Below are 25,503 nucleotides of genomic sequence, written 5' to 3'. Positions count from 1 at the left end.
TTATGTGGGATTCAATTAATCGGAAATTATTCACTCTTATCCTCTCATCTGCAGCAAAGAGACAGCAGGATTCTTCTAAAGTGGAGTCCACCTATCCTTCAGTACCTCCGAGGCCCCCTGTCGCCCGTACGTCCTCCACGTCTTAAGACTCTTCGACGGACACACATCTCAGCCAGGTGTCGAAAGAGCCGTTACCTCCAGCCAGCCGCCTGCTGTGGACCCTGGGTGATCCGTCGCCATGGCTACAAACAGGGAACAGCAGGTGGGTCACATGACCGGCTTCCCACCTGCTGTGTACCCCTTTCCCTTCAACTCCATGAGAAGCCACTCCCCCTTCGACCTGCTGGCCAACAGCAGCCTGTTTGGGAGATTTGGGGCTGACCTGCCCAAAGAGATGGCTGCTCTCTGTAAGTCATTTTCATTACTCTGTGTGTTTGTGCTTGACTTGCCTTTCCTCTCATTTTCCATCTCAGTTCCAAGTATGCACACGGCCATTGCTTTAGTTTTAGTCAGGTCGCATTAAACACCATCTCCTGGAAAAGGGGAAATATGGCTTAATTTAAATTGCACTACATTATGTGTAATTTTGTGGAAATGGAAAACTTTACCGTCTGTTTGCGATATAGGAGCAGTGGTCGAAAAAAATCCCCCAAAGAGACCATGAGGAAAAAGTCTACTTTCATCAGTACAATGATTACTCTGCTCCTGTGGTTTCCTTATATGCTTTATGCTTGTAGCTGGTGTGGTTATGACCGCAAGCTCTGGCTCTGGCTTCACGATGCGTGCGTGTATCCGTGCGCGTGCCTGGACCTCTCACAGAGCTTTTGTGAGGCAGATAATGCACAAGTCTGTAATTATAGACAAAACACATTGAATTATGTATTAAGTGATGAGTGCTGAGCATCAAAATGTTTTAAAAATGAGTACTAATGCAGTTCAAACATTTGACTTGGACAGGGGTGACTGATCGTATAATTAAAATGAAAGGTGAGCGAGACACTGGACTTGATGCACAGCAGCGTTCCCCTGTCAACTGTGCACTTCTCTGCTTGACCATAGGGGGCACTGTTACACTCTGAAGCGCTGAGACGGGGATGATGTGTAGAGAACAGAGCACAAAGAGGAGATTGTTGGCAAGAGTCTTTTTCTGTTGTGCAAAAACTAACAAGATGAAACGCGCGGCGCTGACGTACATTTCTCGTTGTTCAAAACACCTGCTCGTCTCAAAACCACTAATCAGCAACAGGATTCTAGGTCAGGGAGGATCCTTGTGTGGAACCACTGCGGTGTAATTCACTGATGATAATGATGCCAGAGGAGAGCGAGAGAGAAAAGAATGAGCACTTTTGTTGAGGTTAAGCCATGAGGTAAAGGTAAGCAGGAGTTATTTGAAATCTGATCTGGGTGCAGTGTTAAAGGGGTGGCAGGTGGTGGTGGTGTGTGGTAGTAGAGGAGTAATAATGGGTGTGGGTGGCAACAGCTGAGCGCGGAGCCTGCCTGTGTGTGCAGCCCCCTACTCCCCCCAGCACCACCGCAGCATGCCTGAGCACCTCTCCAGCCTTTCAGCTGTCAATCACTACCTCACCCCCTCTCTTGCTTCTCGCTGCCGCTGCCCACCTAATCCTCGAGGTATTTTCACTGAACCAGAGAGAGAGAGAGAGAGAGCACCTGGGGGTAATGTCCTGGTGAGGTGGAATCCAAGAACACACCCAGCAAAAAAACACACACATATATATACACACAGGCAAACACTCTTCCCTCTCAGTTTCTCTTGCTCTCTGTCTGGTTCTCTCTCATGAAGCCACACACACATACAAAAACACACACACACACAGCAGTTCTTTCATCTAAAAACTAGAAACATACCCCTGACGCAGAATGAAATCCCACCACGCTGACAGATGGATTCTTTATGGTTTTTATGCTGGCATGACTTAAAACAAAAACAAGTATCAAAGCACAAACAGACGCAGGCAACCACATGCACCGGGCCTTCATACACGACTGCTTGTGCTGACACATCCACGCTGGCAGCAGTATCGTTCGCAGGGGTTAAGGCCTGCAGTTATTTGGTTGAAGCTTCGGGTCAGAGTGCGAGAAAAGCTGGGGACAAAGATCAAGTCAGGATCACAGCGACAGTTAGCTTCAATTTGTCGAGACTGACGTGTTTTTTTAAGTGTCTCTATATTGGTCGAATGGTGTTTACTGTCACAATTGACTATTTCATTGTGTTTACATTACGAGCTGCAGCTTTTGCTCGAATGTCAAATAAATGCCTGTCAGTTGAATAATAAAATAATTGCCTGCTGGACTAATTCTGCGTCTCACTGTACAAAAATACATCTTAGTTCAGTTTAAATGCTGGCAGCTCAGTGGAAAACTCTCTGTTGTTTCTTTTTTATCTGCTTTTAAAACATCCTATTGGTGTATCCCTTGACAAGGAATGTTACAAGTCATTTTGCTGACAGCAGTCTCATTCCCCGCTCTCTTAAATGTTAGTGGGGAAGACAAAGGGCCTCGGTTTGGACATTCCCCAGGCCCTGTTTTTCTTCTCCTTCTCCTTCTTCAGGAGTTGACTTAACAGTCCTGCTCATTGTTGTCAGGCTTGTCTGTAGGCCAGACTGAGAAAATACCTTTCACATAAAGGGAGTAGCACTGTGGAAATTTCACCGTGTATCTTTGTGTGTGTGTGTCATGCTTGCACAACTTCAGAGTTTTTTTGCGTAATTGTTGTAAGAAAGGTACCCTGGGTGACACCTACCTTTTGTTTCGATGTGCACACTGTGCTGACCTGCCAGAGCACCTCCCGTGGCGCTGCTCTGTCTTGGCACCAGAGTTCTTTGGAAATACCTGTTTTGCAAGGAGGTGGGAAGAGACAGAAGAGGGATGGGAAGGGGTGGGCCGACTGTGTTTGCACATGTCCGCATAGTAAGCTTTTCTTTTTGCTTAATGCATAAATGGAAGATCCAGAAAACCTCAGCGCCTCTCTTCAACCTGGGTGTGCTGCAGACTCCCACTGTAGCTGCTGATATCTGAATAAGCGTGCGATGGCGTTTGTTCATCTGTGAGAAGGTCTGATGGCTCTCTGCGGCGTGTTGCTGAGGCTGTTATCAGTTGATCCCTGTCATTACGGGAGCCTTTCAAACAAACAGTTGGAAGCCCATTAAGGCCACTTATTATGTGATAACATCGTCACTGAGCCCTGAAACACCTCACTAAGCTTTCTCCAATCAGGGCCAGAGCGCTGGCCTCAAACTCAGCCGTGGGGATGTTTTGAAAAGCTAGTAGGTCATTTCCTTCAGCCCACATGGCCTGGCCGAAAAATCTAAAGTCCTTTGCTGGGCTCAAACTTTCCATTCATACCATAATTTGTAGGGTTATGCTGAGTGATGAATACAGAAAACCCACGAGAGGCCCAGCTGTGAGCTGCATCACAGTGGGATGAAATCAAAAGCTCTGTAATAATAGAATGGAATGAATAGCGTGTTGAAACCTGTGTAAAAGCTGCCTCACTTTGCTCTTTTGTGCCTCTGGTGGAGAGAAGGGCAATAGCAGTTCGTTTAAAGTGTCTGTTAGACATGATGGACTCGTGCACCAGCATTAGCATACAAGCAGTGTGGAACATATGCATGGATCTGTGGTTGCACACACGCACACATATGCAGTTCAACACAAAACATCTAGTTAGGCAGATTGTGAAAAAGGCCAAAATATTCCAGCAAAACAAAAAAGAAAAAAAAAAACACGCAGAGTGACATAATTAAAAACACTCTTTGCATACTTAAACACACACACACACAGAAACAACATAAGGAGGTCATGTTGGCTTAGGGAGCTAAGGGAGTTGCGTAAAGGAGCCATTTTGGTGGGAAATGTGGTGCGGCAGGGAACGTCAAAGCAAAGCTTTAAATGGAGGCGAGGGACAAGGGAACGATGTCAGCTAGCGGAGGGAAGCTTTCTCCACTGGAGGTGAAGCAGAGCACAAACGGCACATTGAATCTCTATTTATTTTCACAAGGTTGAAGTGCTGGGTTTAAGCCTAGCCTTGGTGGTGTAGAGGAGGATTAGTAGGATTTGCCTCTGTGCACATGCGTATGCTAATGTGGGCATGCTACATATCTGATAAAAGCAACGGGCAGAGAAAAAAGATGAAGTGATCTATGTATGGATATGAAAATGATGATTGCAGCCCTGCAACCCAATACTTCCTTGTAGGTACATATTTCCCTACACACACAGGAAAACCAAACACTCATCTGTGTTTCTCATTGTTTGAACAGCTATAAATAAATTACATTTTTTGCTATGTTGGGTGTCGGTTTAAAGGGAAAAACACAACACAAAATCTCCTCATTAGTAAGGCTCAACAGCTTAGGTCACGACATCACCATAACGGCTTCAGTGCACCTTTGCATTGATTTTGCTTGTATTCTACAGGAAGGAGGACAAACCTTTCTTCTAAAAAAATATTCTCTCTTAAACATACACACATGATTCGATCGTGGTGTTTTATCAGCTTGGTCACAAGTTAGATGTTATATTGGGTTGAAGACTACAGCATATGATTCACATCATTTTCATCCACATGAAACCATTCTGCGGCTCCCCACGCCCACCCCCTGTGCTTGACCATTGTCGCTCTGGAAGAATCCATTCTCATCGGCACTGAAATGTTTCTTCGTAGGAGAAAAACTCAAGTTTGTATTCATTTGCCGTGATCTTTCCTTTGAGTGGATCCAGACAAATTCCCATAAATTGTGTTTCTTCAAAAAGACCAAATGAAAACCATGCAAGAAATAAATACCAGATCATTTAGGTCATTGAAAGAGAGCAGGTGGATGGATGTAGACACTCATTTGCCAAAGACAATAATCTTAGTTTGGCTGCAGCTTCTGAATTGTGAAAGATGAACTTTATATTGTTAGTAATAGAACGAAAATCTGAACAATCAGATGACGAGTAAGTACTTTGCAACATTGGAAAGGAAAAACTAATAATACTAAATTTCTGCTACTACTACTAATAATAACAAAAATAATTTTTCTTGTGCTTGATCATCACACTAAGTCATTATTAGCTCTTCTTATTTCTGACTCTGCTACTCAATGCCATGAGTGTCAACACCTAAACAAACAAAGCTCTCATATAGCTGTTTGCTCGCTGGCATCTCTGCTCCTGTGACCATGATCTTCATAGCAAATTAGCGATGCAAGCGCTGGACCATTTTGGACTATACTTGTGTGCGATGACGGCATGTGCAGCGCTGTTTGGCTTTGTCCTTCATCTGTCAGTGAGACTGGAGTCTACTTGGCTGTAATAAACAACTCTGCATTGTCTGACATCCCTGCTTTTATCTCCCTAGGCGATCACAGGCCTCAAATGACAGCTCTCTAAGGTGCTCCACTCCTTTTTGGCAATCAGTTGCACTTATTATTTTTTCACTAACGCTAGCCCTGATTCTGTAGCGCTGGTGGAGCATAGGTCCACAACAACACCGTAGAAAATGATAGTAAGTAGAATATCTGCTGCTCCATGATGATCTCCACCTAAACCCCGCTGGCTTATGCACTTCAGAGTTCTCTCGCTCGGTTCCCTCTATTCTCCTCTGCCTTTACCTTGGATTTCCTCTCATTATCCCACACTGCAAGTGGGAGCCAGATTGCCCTAAGTGCTGGAAACTTTCTGCAACTTTGCATGACTTAAATGTGTGTGTGTGTGTGTGTGCATCTAAAAAGTCAGCAAAGGTTGCTAATAACTGAGGGACCACAAAGTACTACAGCTCTAACATGATGACAGATGAAGATAAACATGCTACTATCAAAAATGGGAGGGTGCTGTTTTCAGACAGTCTTTGTGAGCACGTGCAGGATGAAATTTGCGCAATGGCGAGAGAGGAAGGCTGGCTTCTCTGAAGACGTGGGAGGGCACACAGGTCCAGGACGTGCCCATGAAAACAAGGCGGGGGTTTGCATTTTTGGCCAAATCTCACTTTTTCTCACAAGAAAACATCATGACAGTGCAGAGAGAGCGAGAGAAAGAAGGAGGGAGAAGATGTGACAAAGACTTTGCAGAAAGATGGCCAAGAGTGTAAGACCTTAGCATGTGTCAGATCTTTGACTGAACAAAAACACAGTATCACATAAATAAGAAGTTACTTTTTTAGTTTAGAAAAGAAACTCTGCTCTGCTTACTGAACAAGCCTTAATGGGATGTGTGCACTTTTAAGTGTGCATGTTCTGCGTAACCTGAATCTGGCTGTGGTGGGACGGCTTCCTGGGCTGGTGTTCAGTGTCTCTATCATCACCAGCAATCTGTTTCAGCATGTCCGCACGCTGCACACATGCCCACATCAGAAATGGAAATGGAAAATGGAAATTCCTTTCAAAATGACTCTGTTGCGTTTAGTGCAAAGGCCTCTGTCTTTATTACCTCACACACAATTGCGTTGTTGACTGCTTGGCTAGAACCTGAATGACTGTATACAGAGGAAGTGGCAACAATGTGTTGTATACATCTTATCTGTAATTGGCATCAGAGTGTCAGACAGTAGTAAAGCCTGACTGGGTTCCAGCACACGTGGAGCAGCAAGCAGACCAGATCCAGCTGACTGGATAAAATCGTGAGACACACATAAAATCGTAATTAAAAAAACAAAACCTATTTCAACATTTTAAACGTGTGCTCAGATTTGTTCTAATCGCTCAAATGAAACATGATTGAAAGCAGACGTCAACACGGAGTGGCCAGTGAGTTGGCAGCCACTGAAAATGAACCATTTCCAAAAGCAGAAACAAAAGCAGAAACTTTGTCAACTAAAACAAATCACGCAGTCAGGAAAAAGTGGCCATAGGGAACTTGATGAAATGGGGAGAGTATTTGGAGAAGGGGGGGGGGGGAGTATTATGGAGAGAGATGGAGAGACTTGTGAGCCAGTGAGTGAGGGAGAGAAGAAGGGAGGGCAGGATAAGTTTGGGGGAAAGTTAGTGGCCCAGTGGGGGTTTCTTCCAGAGTTCAGCCTCTCTGGCTGGGGAAGGAAGGGAAGGAGGGAGGGGAGAGAAGGGGAGGCAGGGACCAGCCTGGGTCAGCAGCAGTATGGAGTATGTGTAGATTAGATGTCTAAACTCACTCAGCAAACCCTCTGAAGCCCTGGAAGGCTCACAGCTCACAGTGTAGTCTGCCAATAAGTGGAGAACCTGGAGTTAGTGGTCTGAATTATAGCCTCAAACACAGTGAAAAGAAACGTCAGAACCAGTGGAACCCGATAGGCTTCGTAAATCTCTAAAAACAAAAGAGTGTGAACACATGATATTTGAAATAGATTTTTTTTTGCAGCTTGTCAGTGCACAGAGCAGGCCTGGCAAAGCGCGCTGATGTTACATAGAACATTTGAGCACCGGGGGATTAGCCCGTTCTTAGTTTCCAGGATGCTGCATGAAACTAGCAGCGAGGAAAAGAAAACAGGAAGGAGACGAAAGACGAGTGTGAGAAGAATGCTTGTGGATCATAAAAATGTGACTCTAGGCTGTGATGATTTAATCTGAAATGTATCCAGACCAAGACATTTTTTGAATTATTGTGAAAATGGGTGGAGAGCTAGAGAAAAGAAAAGTGCCCCCTCCTTTTTTAAACAACAAACTTCTGCTAAGCGTTGGCATCTCTGTAGATACCAGTTTGTTATCCCCGTGTTGTATTCTTGCATCATAAAGCTTTCACTGTATGACCTAACAGCTGTATGAATAAAACTACTGATGTTGTTTATTATTAAATTATTATTATTATTATTAAACGTGCGTCAGTTTGCGAGATTGAGTGCGTGAAACTCAACTCACAGGTGTGTGTGTGTGTGTGTGTGCCAGCTTAAGAAAATAAACCTGAAGTCTCCATCGGAGGAACCGCTTTTAAACCAATAAACATAGTAATGAAAATCATTCAAAATAGCCAGAAATGTGAAAGCATGGTTTCTTTCATGAGACAGGAAAAAGAGTGAAGTGTTAGACAGAGGAGGGAGGGAGGACGCTGTGTGTTTATGGCGAGCGTAGCCAGCAGCACAGATTGACAGGAAATGGTGTCTTTTTTGCCTGCTGGGCTGTACCACTTGTGCTGCTTTGACAGGGGGAGATGAATGTGAGGAGCTCACAGACTGAAGCTATTCTATTATCATATATCTCCCATTGTATCACGCTGTTTGCTTTAGCCCAGCCAGAGTCCATCCCTCTGCTGAGCAACAGTTAGGACCAGTGTCAGGCTTTTTTATTGACCTCACGCTGCCCATTGATTTCCTTTGATTTACTGCCACTCTGAGGGCACTGCGATTTTTTTTAAGCTGAATTGTTTTTTTTAATCAGTGCACAGAAAAACCATCGTTATAATGAAGGTTAAATGTGTAGGGTACACTAAAACCACTAAAATATCCAGCTGCCATGAGGCTTTTTTACCGCATTAAAATCATTGCTTGAACAACTTGATCGACGCTGCTTCCTTGGACGTCTTTTGCTGTTTCTGCGTCGAGATATAAATCACAAACAAGGTCAAGTAAACCTGTGAGAAGTGTGTCCAGCGCATGGTGTGTTTGTATATTGGAGATATTTGTCTGTGTAAATGCACTGCGGGGATTGAGCAAGGCAGCCCTCATTCATCACTGTTAAAGCACTTCCAGAGGGAACTGCCCATCCTCTGTTCCCTCAAACAGACAGAGGAGAGGGAGGGATTTACCCTGGCATCTGGTTTCTGGCTTCAGCCACAGCACAATGTTCTTTCTCTCTCTTTTTGACACACACATACACACCCGGGCCAGTGGCTGGACTTTAATATGGTTATGATTAGAGACGGGGGCTCAGTGAAGGGAGGGAGGGGGAAAGGGGGTCTTATTTACTGCAGGGAACTGGGGGAGGTGCAATGTAAAGAAAGCCAGAGACAGGGACCAGATCTGAATGGAAGGCGGTGGGGTTGGGGTAGGTGGGGGCACGCTTTGCATTTAGGGCTGAAATATGAAAAACAAAAAATCGTGTGTTCAAAAAAACAAACAAACAAAAAAAAGCACAAGAAGAATGAGGAATAAAGTTTTGTCCTCTAGCCAGATCAGTTCTTACTCCAGTGCAGACTCTGCTGGACGGCCCCTTACACCTCCCCTCCTCCTCCCGGGTTCCTCTCTCTCTCTGTCCCTCCCTCTCTGGCATTCTCCGTCTTTCTCTCCACCCCCTCTTGCAGCGTCACGCCAAAGCAGTTGGTTCACTCCGCCGTGTCTGGGGCTCAGCGAGAGCTGTGAGAGGCTGTTATTTAGGTCTGTTACAGCAGACTGGGAGCAGCTCACCCAGGGGCAGGGGGGAGAGGAGAGAGTCACGCTCAGCTCAGCCAGTCAGGAACCATATCTGCATTCCAGCTGAGAGGGAAAAAGGAAAAGTCCGGCATCGGAAGGAAAAGACAGCAGAGAGAGAGTGACAGCGCGAGATAAGTGAAGGGAGGGAAAGGAAGGTAGTGGATCGAGATAGCTGTTGCTGCTGTGTGCTCTTGTCACTGCTTCAGTGAGTGACGTGAGCAGTGGTAGGACACAGGCAGGACTCAGGGCTCTCACTGATTTTTGCAGAGGGTGGGGGGGTACCATGTTCGACTGTATGGAGGCTCTGGGAATGGGCCCCCGTCAGCTCTATGATGTCACCAGCCGTGGTGCATGCATGCTGCGGAAAGCGAACCCCTTTTTTGCCGGGTTGGACCCCTTTGCTTGGACGAGCACTGCCAGTGTTCAATGTAAGTGGCATCCTGTTTGGATTCTTCTATGACACAATCATGCTTCCCCCTCTCTTCTCCCTCTCCTTTTCTTTCGGTCACTCCTTCCTTCATTTTCTCATTGCTGGCTTGTTTACCCCTCAGGGCTCGGCCAAGGGGGCTGCTGTCAGGGGCTACAGAGCAACACAGGAAAAGGCAGAGACAATCCTCTCCTCTCCTCTCCTCTCCTCTCCTCTCCTCTCCTCTCCTCTCCTCTCCTCTCCTCTCCTCTCCTAGCCCACAGCCAGTTTGAGCTGCTCAGCCATCTGAAAAAAATTCTCTGCTATGATATTATATGCACTGTGTGTTGGGTTTTAAAAAGATCTGCTTGTGTGTATTCGTCTGTGTGGTCACGTTTGTGAGTTTGAGCCCACAGAGTCAAGTTTCAGCAACAATCTTTGCCACCTGGGGTTTGACCTTGCCAGGTGCTGCATACTAGAAAAGGAAAAGGTTTTGGTGAGTGACAGGAAGAGATGACAGTGACGTGTCAGATGCACTCGATCTGCTTTATTGTCTATTCGCAGCGTGAGTTTAACACTAGAAGCGAGGTCTCTGATGAATTTCACATGAAAAGTTAATGACAAATGTTGCCTGTTTTTAATAATACAGTTAGTTAATAATAAGTTTGCTGGGCCTGCTGCTGTCTTCATAGGTCAGAGGTTTGTTTATGCTGCTGGATACTAGATGGATTATGATATTCCTCCAGAGCCAAACAGCCATGAATTAGTAAGCGGATTAATTATTTAGCAGATAAATGTATGAATAAATAATAATACATACAAATCTCAAGAAAGCAGAGATATATTCTGGCCAACGTTCTCTTCTCTCTTTTGCTCGTTGCATCTATCCACTTCATTCCCCCCCCCCCCCCCCCCCCTCCCTTCTTCTGCCATTGACTTCAGAAAGGCTCCGACTCTAACAACAACTGGGGTCCATTTTCATCTACTTCCAGGGGGCTGCTACTGCTGTGAGAGAGTGTGTGAGAGTGGAAAGGAGTGGGGGTGTGGGGTGTGCATGCATGGTATGGTGGGAGAAGTGTGGAGGGAGCCAAGCCAGATATGACAGTGGAAAAACAATCAAGAATATAAGAGGAGCCGCAGCGATCAGATAAGCAGCTTAACTTTGCTCTCGATTTTCAGAGCTGCTTGAAAGTGTTTTCGATTTTTTTGTCATGCTTTTCCGTTTGTTCGTCCTCCCTTCTTTTTTGTGCCTTTTTACTTCCTCGGGGGGGTGGGTGGGGGGGTCATCTGTCTTCATTAATCGTGAAGACACCAGCATTTCAGTGGCCGTCATGCACACTGGCTGAGCTTTAATGAAGACAGATGCCCTGTCAGTGCAGGCTGAGGCCAGAGGGGACTCCAGCCACGCCAGCCTGCTCTGCTTAGCTGGGGGAGCCCTGATGATAACAAGATGAGATTTGTTTATTTAATCAATCAGGCCTCTATGGTCCTTTCCTTTTAACCCATTCACACACATGCACGCATTTAAAAGTTCGGCCTCAGATTCCAGAAGTATATTTTTCTTTCAGGTCTTTGTTCCACACAATCAAAGTTAAAAAAAGGAAAGGGGAGAAAAAAGGGACGCTGCCCTGAGGGTGAGAGATCTAAGTTAGCAGAGCAGAGCAAAGTGGCTGGTGTGGTGTACTGTTTCAAACCCAGCGTGCCCAATAACCTTTGTAAACAAAGCTGTCCTATCCCTGCACAAGGAGCCATAATGCCCCTCTTTACTGAAGCAGTTGCCTCTCATTGTCCTCATCAATGAAGCTGATGAATTGATGTTTGAGTCTGATATCTCATTAAGCCGGCCCAGCTGCACAACAGAGGGACCTGTCTGGCTCTTAATGCCACAGTCGCACAAGCACGCACGCTGCACACCAAAATAGCCACTGTGTTTGTAAAGCAAGTCACCTGGCCCTGGATTAATACAATAATACACTGTTGTCACCATTTGTAAAAAGAATTCAACTCTTTAGCAATGCTCTCTACAATGTGAGGATAAAACAAACAAGGTTTACCAGAAATGCAAAAGCAGTTTTTCTCTGTGTGGAGAAGGTGAAGAGAAAACGTTTGTCTGCCTTAAATCTTCCACAAAATGAGCATAGCCTCCTCTCTTTGCAGTAAATCTTCAGCGGTGATAAGTGTCACTGCTGTTGGCCATTAGCCTTAAAAGTGTGTGGTCAGTTTTCTTGTTGTTTTGTTCAGGAGTGGGAGACCTTAATGTCAGAGGTTAGGCAGAGGCTACAGCCTGGCCAATGTCACATCTACTGCATGTGTGGTAAGCTTGTCAGCTTGCTGAAAAGGAGACTCTTTCAACCAGCTTGGCTTGTGTAATGCTCTTAAGTGCCTTATGCCACAGAGCTGGTACTACATCTGAGCTGGCCTACACATAAGGATAATGGACACTGATTTAGTCGTACGTCAATGAGAACTGAATTAGTCAACTGCCAGGGAAGCCATTTGAGACAGCCTACGCCGACAAATCCCCTCTCTGTCAATGTTCATTTGCTTAGAAGAATGAGGCAATTACGTTTAGCAGTTCTCCAGGGTCAAAAGAAGGGAAAGTGTTTTTCTCTCACCAAAGTACACTCTTAGCTCGATGTTTTTGAGCACACTTTGGATTGTAAGGCTAACAAACGGTATATATAAGAGCTGGACACGACAGTAACAGATTGCTTGAGCAATTTGTCACTATGTGTGCCTTCACACACACACACGGGCACACACGCCTCTTTGTTTTCCCTTAATGTGCTGTTCAAATGTGAATTGAGGGGCTAATTGAAATGGGGGGTATAGATCTCGGCAGCGGCGGTAGAGAAATAAGAGCTTCCTGTGACCGCTGGCACATTCTGGCCCGATCATTTTCTCCCTGATAGAAGTCTGCAGTTATTTCATTATAATTACAAAAGATTCAATTAAAAGATTAGAATGCCTGAGGGGGCAGGGCTGGAAATAGATGGTGGTATGTTGGTTAGTGGGTGACGTGTGTGTTTGTGTGTTGGAGAGAAAGAGGGAGAGTAAAAAGAACCCATAATTACACTTGTAATCATTGTTACTAATGTCATGTGTTTGTAGCGCTGATTTTCTCAAGATGATGTCAAAACAATGTGCTCAACTTTAAAGGAATAAACCAGTCCAGGGTCGAGGAGTTGTAATTGATATGAAGGAGGGAAAAAACGTTAAACAGGTTGCAACGAAATTAATTTTTAAACAAAAAAAACATTAAGCTAGAAATGTGAAAAAACTGGCGTCAAAGAAAAGTCTGTTTTTGGTTTTTGATCGCAAGCTTTAATTATAAAAAGTACCTCATTTAAAGCGCACTCTAAACTGTCATTATATCCAGGCCTGCACTACAGTGTAATAGGCTCTAAATTATTTATTAATGTGTTGAGGAATACAGTGTGCTGCGTGATATAATACAGTAGCTCAGGCAGCTGCAGTATTCCTTGTTTTGTAATAAATAATGCATAGCATCAGAGCCGAGATAGTTATTAAATAAAATCGCAGGCCTGTTGGTTCATTCGAACCTTACAATAGTTTATGTTACGCTGTGGAAATCATTTTAATCGGGTGAAGCCATTTTTGGTGCTGCAGTATCGCACCACCTTGTTCACAGATCTCCGTCAGCCCTGCAGTAATAGCCGAGCCCATTAATAGGCAGGCTGTCTATAAATAAACAGATTCAATCCTAGCAGTTGCTTCAAGTTTTTTCCACAGAGCCCCTCCTGTGCGTGGTTTGACTTATGCATAAATCAGAGAGTGTTGACCTGTGCGTGTGTGTGGTGCCTGTATGCCGACTCCTCTCATCAATGTATGTACAGTTCAGGTTTACGCGTCCACTTGGCTGCTGTTGGGCACCCAGACTGCTGTGTCAAAAGCAGAGACGGACAGTGTGCCAAGCTGGATTCCTCAGGCCTGTGCTGGAATCTGGCGGCGCTCTAACAGCAGTTTATAGCCCCTCGGCAGCGTCAGTCGCACCGCTGTAAATAAAACTCGTCAACCCAATGCGAGTCCTTGAAAGGGCTGTTTTTGTTTTCCTGCCCGTCGTGTTTAAACAGTATTTCACAAGAGCGAGTGCTCTGAAATGTTACGCGGACTCGTGATGAGCTGATGAGCAGCATGATAAACGTGACTGTTATGAGGCAACTGGGCTAGCAGTTTGCGTGAGCTCCGGATCAGTATAAAATCTGGACTTTTGTGAGTCTTTCACAATAGTTTGCAGGTCCCTGAGGCATTGTGGCTGCCCACCCTAACACCCGTGTCTGGCTGCTGCTATTGTAGCTGTTTACTGAGAACAGCTCTTCGCCTACCAGGCACATTTTCCGTTGCACAAAGGCGTGGACATTTGGCAAACTATGCATGCTTACGTGCGTGTGTGTGCGCTGTATTAATGCATGCACCTGAAAGGGTTTATTTCACTGGTGAGCATGTGATGTACCACTGCACAAGCATGTTTGTTTATAGCATAGAAGAGTGCGCATGTAAGCTCAGAGCTGTGTGTGAGCTGGCTGTGGAACGAGCAGTTCTGTTACCAGCGTGTTATTGACTGACGGCTTGGCTCGAGCGTTGCTGCGGGCTCGGCGTTAGAAGAAGCGGAGTCCTCGTATAGCCAAGTCGGGTCTAGAAACCCAGACGAGTCCAACTGTCCTCCTCCTGTGTATGTGTGAATGGGTTGTGTTTACGCAGCCGACTGCGTTTGGCAGGGAGTGGTGAGCGGCTGGTGTAGTACAGCTATTATCTGGGCTCAGGGGTGGAGAGAGATGGATGAGGACTTGGCCTGGAGTGGGTGGAAGGAGGGGAGGACCGAGGGGAGGGAGGGGAGGGAGGGGAGGGAGGCAAATTGGTGTTGTTTTTCCCTTTGACATTAGTCAAATTCTGCCAGTGCGCATATGTGCAACTGACATGACCGTCCTTCTGGAAATGCACGAGTTCGTTTGTGTACACTTGCATTAGCTTGTATTGTTTGTGTTCCTTGTGGGTGTGTTTTGCTCTAAGGAGGAACAGGTGTGTGTGCGTGGAAGCTGGCATGCCTGCAATTGTGAGCCTAGCTGACAGTTTGGGACTTTTTACAGAAAGAAGAAGATGAATGCCAGTGGAGAAATTAACAGATGTCTGTGTGTGTGCGTTTACGAGTGCACGTGAAACCAGGTTACTGGAAGAAATCAGGTTAAACCAGGAAACAGCAGAATGTGTTCACATCATCAGAACTTTACATACAGCTGGTCAGTAATCAGATTTCTCTGCTCTGTTGTGTTTTTTAACTAATACCGTCACGCTGTACAGTCCCTCCTCTTGTCTCTCAGTATTAGGAATAATCTGCCTGTTAGCTGCTCTGACTTATTCATTGTAGCTTTGTTTTTAGGCAGATTTAGGATATTTATACTTTGGATAAAAGAACAGTTTCAGCATTCCTCTTTTCTTTCATCCCACCGTATTGCCTTTCCAGTGCTGCGTTTCCTGCTTCCCTGTTCCCTCTTTGGCACGCACACTTGTAATATCCCTGTTAATCCTGTTAATCCATTTAAGTGTAAACTAGTGTCTGCAAAATAAGGTTTCATTCAAAATCAGGTTACTCCAGAAAAAGACCTACTACCAGGTTACTAACACTTACAGTTTCTCGGGGCCCCTAGAGTCAATGTTTTGCTCTAAATCTGACACAAGAAGTGCATTCTCACCTAGACACGTGAGAGACACTCTTAAGCACAAAAAAAGCAGCGCATGCTCTTCAGTGGCTACACAGGAGCAGATAATATGTCCATGTCTCCACCGTAGCTTGACCTGTGAGTGAATGGGTACTTGCAGTTGCCTGTTATCACGCCTGGATTTATAAACTTCTGCCTCACGGTAAGAACATCTCCCATTTGCCATAAAACACTAGAGACAAAACCAAACAGACAGACGGACAGCCAGTTTGACAGGAAACAATCCAGCAAATGAATTAGTGGCTGTTTGGGATGATTTATCGCCGGTTTAGGAATGCTGATCGACTCAGGTTAGCTGCTGTTAAGGGAACTGACTGGCTGGGTGTTGCTTACGTTCCCAGTGATGTGTTCGTTCAGTGGTAATTGTCAAAATGTACCTTTAATACTTCACGTATTAGTCTTATGTGGAACTTTGTTTCGTGACACCTCTAGAGACCGTAATGGAAGGAAATGAATCACTGTGTGGCTCAAAATCTGGCTGTCGCATCTGTGATCTGAGCGCCTCCACCCAAACGGAGTTGGGCAACCTGTTGGCGGTTTGCTGCCAAGCAAAAGTGAAAAACTCTGATATGCATCACTGCTTCACTGAGACACTCAAAGCAGAAGTTTCTCAGAGTGGCTTTAATAGCTTACAGGACTCTGTGGTTTTATGCCAGTTGAAGGGGACTGCTCATTTTTCAAAAGTTACTACTTATGCATGGATTGTTCACTCAGAAGTCAGGAAGCCACAGTCATTGTGTCACTGCTCTGCCAGTTTTGATCTTAGTCTCTCTGAGTTCTTCCTTCTGAACTTCTTCCAAGTGACTGTATGGAGGAAAATGCTGCGATAAATGCGTATTTCCAATCCAATCCAATTTTATTTATAAAGCACTTTAAAATACCCAGCACAGGAACAAAGTGCTGTACAGAAAATAAGTTAAACAATAGAATAACAGAAAACAGCAAAATAAATAAATAAAACACATAAAACATAAAATTAAAACAGCCCTATATTAAAACAAAAACAAGATGAAACAGCGTCGAATCACCTAAAAACAACTAAAATAAGAAATAAAAATAAAAATAAAAACCAACATCTCACATGGTGTCCAAGGCCAGGGTAAAGAGGTGGGTTTTCAAGAGTGACTTAAAAACAGATAAAGAACTGATGTAGAAATAAAGATATTTGGCAGAGATCAGAAATCAGTTAAAAAGCTGGGTGCATGATTTAATTTTTTTCTTAACAGTGATCTGCATCCTATGTAACGCCAAGTAAAAAGGGAGAGAAACCGCTTTGTGTAGTGTGGCGTGGACATTTACATGTTGAGTGGAAATGAACTGTGTGCTGCTAGTCGTGGGCGTGTTGTTCCTTCCAATAGGAGGTTTGCGTTTGCATGCTTTGGTGTGTGGTGCTTCCCCAATGTGCCGGAGTGAATACTACTGTTGTTGTTTACATTATCCGCCTTTCCACTCACTTCCTCTGACAGAGCGAGGCTGCAGCCACGGCCGGGCTACTTCTACTTTTGTAGGTTTCTATTGTTGTGGGGAGGAAGCAATAGCAATTGAACGAGCGCTAGTGGCCTTGCCAAAGACAGGCAGGTGAGAGCCAGGGCTACAGATGGTGAGAGGAAGTCTGGGAGGACGAGAAACAACCCGAGGATCAAAGACTCAGGGTTTCCCTCGATGACTGTTTTCTCCTCTCCTCTCTCTTCACCTCGCCCGCGCGCCTGTTTCTGCTCCCTCGCCTGCCTGTGAACTGTCCCGTCTTCTTGACATGATCAATGGCCCAGCACTGTGCCGGGTTGCCAGGTTTGGGTTCACTCCTCAGTCACTGGAGGTGAGCTGTGCTCCTCTGTGGTGGGCAGATGAAGAGTCAGCTGGAGCTCACAGCAGGGATGAGGAGGTGCATTTTTTCCACAGATCTGCACTTGACTGTCTGGTTTTTCCAGCGCTGGTCATAAAAGGCCACTGAAATATTTTTATTGACGTTATATTTTCTTCATTTTTTCCTTTCCTTAACACCTTCTTGCACTGGTTTGGGACGTTTGAAGGGAACTTTATTTGCTGGGTTCATTGGGGACAGGCGGCTCAGCAGACTGTTTGAAAGCAGCTTGTGTGTTTGTTGACGGGGCTGTGTGGTGCAGGAAAAGGGGGGGTGCACGCTGCCAAATGTTTGCTTGCTGACTCCATCAAGAAAATATCAAAAGGCCCTTTATGAGGTGCTGTAAAGAAGACCAGGTGTTTTGAGAACACCACCAGACTCCAAGGGTAATTCCACTTTTTAAAACATGCCCCGAGGATACATTCTTGTCCCACCTGCTGCCTTTTTTCATTTTTAAAGGAAAAAGGGGTAAAAAAAAGATTAAAATGTGCCTTGGCAGCAGCTTGTGTGCCATGTCACATTGTGTCATTCTTCAAAAGTCCACAGTTTTGTCATTAGCACTGACAGAAGCCATGAGGAAACGGGAAAATGCTTTTACTCAACATACTGGTCTGGCGTCAGATTGCATGCATGCGTCACAAATGTTCATCGACGTTTGTCTCATTGCTTTCTTCTGGTTCCCAGAGAATGGGTTTAATTCCCTTCAGGAATGCGTTTCTTAATATCTATTTTCAAATCTCGCCGTCTCCTGATTGGCCGTCTTCTCTTCCTATATAGCGATGCCTCGTTACAGGCGTGTTAGTGTGTCAGTCTGTGGGAGACCAGGTGATGAGCTTTCTGACAGCTGTTGAAAGGCGTTGCTACTGCTCATCACCTTTAATGAAAGTGCCCCCCTCCCCTGTCAACACAGTCAGGAATTCCTCCCATTTTTCTCAGCGTTTTTTTCCTCCACTTCCTTCTTTCTTTCTCTTGGTTATGGCCCGGTGCCATTTTGAGTGCTTGTGTATATATATATATGGGTTATATATAGGTGAAACAGAATAGCAATGGGAAATGAGAGCGCATGTATGGAGGTGTAGCAGTGAGGGATACTGAGAAGTGGCTACAAAAGCCGGTGACGAAGATCCTCCGGAAACGCTGGTACTGAAAAGAGGAAGGAAGCAGGTCTGTTGTGTGGGACCTTGTAGCAGAAGCCTCAAGAGTGATAGCAGGAAGACGTGGGCAAAACAAAACAGAGAAGGAGAGTATTATGTGCTGGCACCGCTGACAAGGGTGTGGTACTACTTTCTTTTCCTCTTTCTTTACAGATTCATTCGTGTGCTGATGGTCAGTCAGTCGTACCCTATGGCGCTGTAGCCTCTGCCGTGGTGTAGAGGGCCAAAGGCACCCTTGAAAGCCCCACCTAGTGTGCCAGCAATTCTCCCAGCCCACTGTTCACCATCCTCTCCCAATCTGCCGTCCTTCTGCCACTCCTCTCTGCCCAGTCCCCTACTGCGTGCCCCTCTCTCCCCCTCTGCCTCAAAGTCTCGACAAGAGGCGCAACTTTACAGGATCTTTAGTGAAAATAGAGGCGGAGACAAAGGCCACGCATGCCCGTGCTTGCAGTTTAGCACTAACAGGGAAAACATCAACAGAGTGAGTCGCACACATAGAGGAGGGGGTGTTTTTAATGGGGAACACTGGAATTCAGTGGTGCACTGTTACAAACCGTCCGGGCATTTGCAAGTGAAATATACACTACAGAGACAGAGCAGAGCCGCTGGCTGGAGTTGCACGTGAATGCTGGACAAGCACAGAAATAAACGGCTACACATATCCTACAGATGCACCGTGAGCGCAGAAAGAATACGTCTGAGCGTTTGCTCTCACATGCCAAGGCTGGAACTGTTGGAGCAGTGTTGCACTGAAGATTCAATCGCTCCAACAGGTCACGTACACAAAATCTGCACGCTTATTGTGAAAGAACACTTGTTACAGTGCCAGATTGTCATATGCTGCTCAGTTAAGAGGAGTGTGTTGCAACACAAAACAGGAGCTGTGTAGTCATGCGTTTGCTCACATACATTAGAAACACTCCTTTTTCCAGCTGAGTGAACAGCAGGCAGCCTCGGCGTTGCCAGGAAGTCTTCAGATTTTTGGCTTTCTTTCCTCTTCTGTTGGATCTCTTGATGCTAAAGGGAGTTTGATTGGCTCGGTTAACTTGACCTAGAATTCACTGTAATTGACCTAGTTGAATTCACCTTCAGCTACACAGCTATTTCTGTCGCGTGCAGTTATATTTCACATCTAACGAGGCTGTGCTGAATGCTGCACAGTATTTTAGTGTAACGTTGCTGTGTGTTTGTAGTTTGTAGCCACTGAGTGTGTATATGGGACCAACTCGGCACCACTCGTGCACAGCAATGCAACACGGGATCAGGGAATAAACTGATACTTAGCAGGAAGCTAACAGTGACTGTTGATAACTTAACTCTTCTTCTTGCCTTTCTTTTTCTTCTTCTCCTCCCCCAACAGCAGCACCCATACCACCTACCCCACTCCTCTTCTCATCTGTCTGTCATCAGCTCACAGGCCTTAGACAGCGGATTGTCATGCAAATGGTGCCCCAAGCCTCAAAGCGCTGATAAGGAGGGCCTCTCATTTCACTGGGCTTTGTTTTCTAAACAGTGATGAGCTGAGTTGAAGAGACTGAGAAAAGGGGCTCGGGGTAGCTGTCTGAATGGGCCCTCTGACTGTGGCGCCCTGGGGTAAGTGGTACAGGGGATTTGAATGGAGTAGGCTGAATGGGGCGAAGTCTTGGAGGTGGATTCAGGAGTCATGTTCTCTGGCAGGAACCAGGTTCGACGTGTTGACAGAGCCTGATGTATTTTGTCTGTCACCGCTGCCTAGGTTTTTCTCCAAGATGGACTTTCTGTGTTTGGCCCGCTTTCTTTATCCGTTTCGACGGTGTCAGTCAGTGTTCGTTACTTGACGCCACATATGGTTTGTCCTTTTCTGAGGGGTTGTCAGCGCTCGGTCTGGAGCCTCATTTGCTGCTGTTATTATTGCATAAACAGTGGTTCATGGCGCGTTCAGAGGGTTTCTGTTCTCCCACTGACCCTGCCGTTTTGTTACATTCTGGCCGAGGAGATATGAGACTCGCTGCAGAAACATTCAGGGGGTGTAAACTTCGGATTTTAGATTGATTTGTGCGTTTGGCTTTGGGATTGGTCTAAAAACTAATGGAAAACATCTTTGACTTCAGCAAAATGAGGTTTTCAAAGGAGGACTGTGGATTTCTGAAGAGTCGCATATAAAAACGCAGATGAAAAACAGATGTTTAGGCAGCAGGCAACAAATAAAAAATGTCTGATGTATTTCTGTTACTATCATTAATGAGGTAGTTGCAGGCCGGTCAGAGCAGCTACAGCAGAAGTCGTAGTAATCGTCAACTTGGTCTTGAACAAGACTTGCCCTCAGCAACTTTGTCCTCCCCCTCTCTCCCCCCCCCCCTCCTCTTCCCCTTTCTCTGTTTTATATCAAATTCCTCTTTTTACGCCCTCTTTTTTTCTCTCCTTTTTGAAGTCTCCTCTCTCTAGTAAAAAAAGCCATGCTGGTGGTTTTTGATTCTGCTTCGGGTGTGAGAGGGGGGAGTAAGTCGGGTGGGGGGGTTGTAGGTTAAGTTTAGGCAAGTCCTCTGTGCTTTCCATTGAAGGTGCTGGGGAGAGGTGGGGGCAGTAAAAGTTAGAATTTTAGAGCCTGCCTGTTTTTTATTTTATGATTGGCTTTTTTTCTCTCTCGCTCTCTTTTTACGGGCTGTGAGCTACAGCTGGTGGTGTGAATAGCTGCCCAAGGTGACCGAGTCCCAATAAAGTGCAGGCCAGCCGGGCTGGGGCCTCCAGTCCAGCCATGGGACTGCCTTTATAAGCCAACTTACGAGCCTAGTCCTCTGTTAAAACCTGGCAGGGCTGCACTGAGGAATTTAGGGCCAGGAAACAAGAGAAAAATAGGGTTTGTGTGTCAGGGGATGCAGAGTAGGGGGTTGAAGTTAGAGGGTGACCAAGGGTGAAACTGTGTGTGTGCAAGTGTGTGTTTTGTGGCATGTGTGGTTAGCATCTTATATTTCTCAGGGGGAGTATGGAATCCATACCCTGCACACTTGAACCTTCCAAAAGAGCCTATATGGGGTCCACTTTGGAATATAATGAAGTGTAATGCACCATATCGAGTATGTGACTCGAGTAAGCGCTGATGTCACAGCTGTGCACCAGTTTTTGAGACGCAGAATCAGGGCTCTGCACCGGCTTTGCGTGTGCGTGCATTTGTCATGTGCCTGTGCTGTGCGTGCAAGATGTTCACATGAGATGTTGTCGATGTGTGGAATGAGGAAAAGCCAGCTTTGACTTTTGACTTTTCTCAACTCATTAGCTCGCTCTGTTACCTGTCCTTATCAAAGAAGCTGTCAGACGCTGTCAGTTACATCTTAGTGATGTAAAAAGCTGTTTTCTCACAGCTGTCAAACAGCCCTTCTTCTCTTATTTATTGTCTTTACATAGACAAGAGTTATACGCGAAGACAATATGACAATATGTTCTATGCGATATCCCCAAAGGGCCCCTGAGTTTGGCTCCTTAGTGATAATTGGTACCAGGAAATAGGAACACTTCCTTGATAGTTCATATCTTATTTATCTTTTGAGACTTAAATGCATCTCACTCCACGTCCAGACAAAATGTTTGTCATCTTAGTGTGGTTATCTATCCACATCTGCTGCATGTATTCACAGCTCCACATGTGGCATTTGCAGAGTTACTAATAGCTGTGCGATAATGACTAGTAACTGATCATGTGCTCCACTGTCTTTTCTTTCCATGTTCACAGCGGTGGAGACCCAGAGCAACAGCTCAGAGGAGATGGTACCCAGTTCTCCGTCTCCACCTCCCCCACCTCGAGTCTACAAGCCCTGCTTTGTGTGCCAGGACAAGTCCTCCGGGTACCACTACGGGGTCAGCTCATGTGAAGGCTGCAAGGTGAGAAGAACCAATCTTTTGAACACTGGGTTTTCTGAAATAAAACAATTTTTGATTCTCTATTTTGCATTCACATGATAAAAGAGGGATGGACAAAGGGCAGGCTGGAGGAGATACAGCGACATGTCACAGCCTTATAATGATAACTGTACTGCACTTTCTCCCTTGCCCTCTTCCCTTTTGTGTCCTGCTTCCTGGTGTTCCAGGGTTTCTTCCGTCGCAGTATCCAGAAGAACATGGTGTACACTTGCCACCGAGACAAAAACTGTCAGATCAACAAGGTCACACGCAACCGTTGTCAGTACTGCAGGCTGCAGAAGTGCTTCGAGGTCGGCATGTCCAAGGAAGGTGAGTCCCCCAGCGTTGAAGATATAGTTTGGAAAACAGGGTCACTCTCTCACTCGCACATGAGAAACTAGGCAGCAAAGACAGAAGCAGATGATGAGCCCACCAGGGGTGGTGATCAGGGTGAGGCTGGGCACTGTACCAATCATATGACTAATCCCTTTACAAAATGAATCTGACTTCCTGTTTCACCACAAAACCTCGCCCCTCTGGCCAGCACACAGACACTGCTTTCATTCATAAAGACAACACGGGAGAAAACAAGATTTGGGAGTTTTGACCAACGGATTGAGAACAGGATTCACGCCATTTGCGCAATCAGAAACACCAGCCTGTTGGGGGGAGGTTATTATTTCAACCTTTTGTGTAGCCAGCTGCGTGTAAGTGGCAGTTTCTTGCCCTTCACGAAGCCCGGGGGACATGTATGTGGGTGTAATGTTTGTGTGGGATGTGTGTTAAGACCGGGATCACATTGTGCCTCTGCTATTACTGGATATCCTGAGAGGAAGGAAAGTATGGGAGGAGGAGGAGGTGGTGGGAGAAGAGGCAGAGAGAGCGTGCTGGCTTATGTGCACCGGTCAAGTGGATAGAGAGATGGACAAGGAAGCCAGCGGGTGATAAGAAGGAGATAGCCAGCGTCCGTGCCGGGCCTCAAGGAAATATGTTAATGCTGTTAAGAGCAGAAAGGTTCTGGTTTCCACTGGCGTGTAACATCTCCTTGGCAGCAGTGAAAGACACTGAACATGAATGCTGAGTTTGTTTTCAAATGTCATTACAGAAAGATTCAATTAACTTTCTGTATGAGCTTTAACATTGTATGTGGAACTAATTTTGTTTTCTCCCCTTTACGCAGCGGTGCGCAATGACAGAAACAAGAAGAAGAAAGATGTGAAGGAGGAGGTTGTTCTTCCGGAGAGCTATGAGCTAAGTGGAGAGCTAGAGGAACTAGTCAATAAAGTCAGCAAAGCTCACCAAGAAACTTTCCCATCACTTTGCCAACTGGGCAAATACACCACCGTAAGTCGTGCACATAAACGCCGTCTTTCACTGCTGCATTTGGAAACTTTCTGTCAGTTACGTCAGCAGCGAATGCTCCCAGATTGCATGCTTATGAAAATTCGCAGTAACTTTCCCAACATAGTGGTGGCTTAACTAATGCAGTTCCCCATTAAGCCATCTGTGTGGCCTCGGAATGATTGATGCAACATGTAAATGGAATTCTTTCCCCACACTTGACTGATGTAAAATGTAAATGTGAGGCTCGGCGAATCTTGCCTTTGATACAAACGTGGTTGCACACCTCCTCTCGTGTGACGTGCTGAACTGTGGGTGTTTTTGTTTGTTCAGAACTCCAGCTCGGACCATCGAGTCCAGCTCGATCTAGGGCTATGGGACAAGTTTAGTGAGCTTTCCACCAAATGCATCATCAAGATAGTAGAATTTGCCAAGCGGCTGCCAGGTTTCACCAGCCTCACCATCGCTGACCAAATCACTCTGCTTAAGTCCGCCTGCCTGGACATACTGGTGAGGAGCTTTTGTTTTCTGCCCTCTTCACTCACTTTTAGTAAATAAATGATTCTGTCAAAGCTTATGCTGAAATATGGGTATGCCTCCACCCGGTGGTGAGAAGTGGCAGTGCATCCAAGTTTGCCCAGATAATGCAAAATCTATCATATAAATAGTAGTTGGCTACCATTTTTAGCTACTGCAGATATTTTTAGTGTTGTAAGAAGTCATATTACACTACTTTACATTTTATTTACATTTTTTAATGTTCAAAAAGTTTCACACCCTGTTTTGCTTTTCAGATGCTGAGAATCTGCACACGCTACACTCCAGAACAGGACACTATGACGTTCTCAGATGGCCTGACTCTGAACCGGACTCAGATGCACAATGCGGGCTTTGGACCGCTTACAGACCTGGTTTTTGCCTTTGCAGGCCAACTTCTACCCCTGGAGATGGATGATACAGAAACCGGTCTCCTCAGCGCCATCTGCCTCATCTGTGGAGGTACTGCAGCATGCACCTACTCTTGATTGGTCTGTTACAAAGAGGAAAGGACTTTAACAAAATAAAAGTTAAACATAATTGATTTTTGTATGTAAGAGATTATTTAAAACTTAAAAAAAGAGAGAATGAGAACATATGTTTGCTGCTTTTCTCACTAGACCGCATGGATTTAGAAGAGCCCCAGAAAGTGGATAAGCTACAGGAGCCTCTGCTTGAGGCTTTGAAGATCTATGCCCGTCGTCGCCGCCCCAACAAACCCCACATGTTCCCACGCATGCTGATGAAGATCACTGACCTCAGGGGCATCAGTACGAAGGGTAAGAATGGAGAGAGCGCTTTCTAAGATTGAACTCTGTACACTTTCCTCAGGTCCTTGCCAGAAGAATACATCTTTTACAGGACGCTCTGCTAGTTCAGTTTTATTCTTTATGATGTGTCCATGTATTTTGAGAGGTAATTATATAAATTATCCACAAACGCCTTGCTTTCTACTTTCAGGTGCAGAGAGAGCTATCACTCTGAAGATGGAGATCCCAGGGCCGATGCCTCCTTTGATCAGGGAAATGCTCGAGAATCCGGAGGCCTTCGACGACCAAACGGAGAGCAACGAGAGCCCGCCGCCTCCGCCACCGCCCCCACCACCACCACCCGCGCCTCCAGCCCTGGTTCTGAAGCAGGAGGCTGAGGATGAGGACGACAGCTGGGCCACCGAAAACGGCAGCGAGCCATCACCGGAAGAGGAGGACGAAGACGACGACGACGACGTGGGAGATGAAGATCGAGACAGGGGCTCGGACAGTGACGGGGAGCCCTGG

At 45.7% G+C, this 25,503-nt stretch overlaps 1 protein-coding gene across 1 annotated transcript in view; it reads left to right on the top strand.

The window, feature by feature from the left end:
- The window catches only part of rarga (retinoic acid receptor gamma a), a 40,364-nt gene that overhangs the window by 12,500 nt on the left and 2,361 nt on the right, over positions 1 to 25,503 (top strand). Inside the window, 8 exon segments of the mRNA XM_035905676.2 lie at positions 55 to 407; positions 22,182 to 22,330; positions 22,537 to 22,678; positions 23,529 to 23,692; positions 24,023 to 24,199; positions 24,484 to 24,688; positions 24,847 to 25,005; positions 25,187 to 25,501. Coding sequence (XP_035761569.2) covers positions 239 to 407; positions 22,182 to 22,330; positions 22,537 to 22,678; positions 23,529 to 23,692; positions 24,023 to 24,199; positions 24,484 to 24,688; positions 24,847 to 25,005; positions 25,187 to 25,501 — 1,480 coding nt within the window. The 5' untranslated portion in view covers positions 55 to 238.

Source organism: Neolamprologus brichardi, chromosome 20 (genome assembly GCF_056152115.1).
Source record: "Neolamprologus brichardi isolate AB-2024 chromosome 20, ASM5615211v1, whole genome shotgun sequence".
In the NCBI taxonomy this organism is placed as follows: domain Eukaryota; kingdom Metazoa; phylum Chordata; class Actinopteri; order Cichliformes; family Cichlidae; genus Neolamprologus; species Neolamprologus brichardi.
Note: the sequence above shows the minus strand (reverse complement) of the source record. Positions and strands in the feature narration are given on the sequence as shown.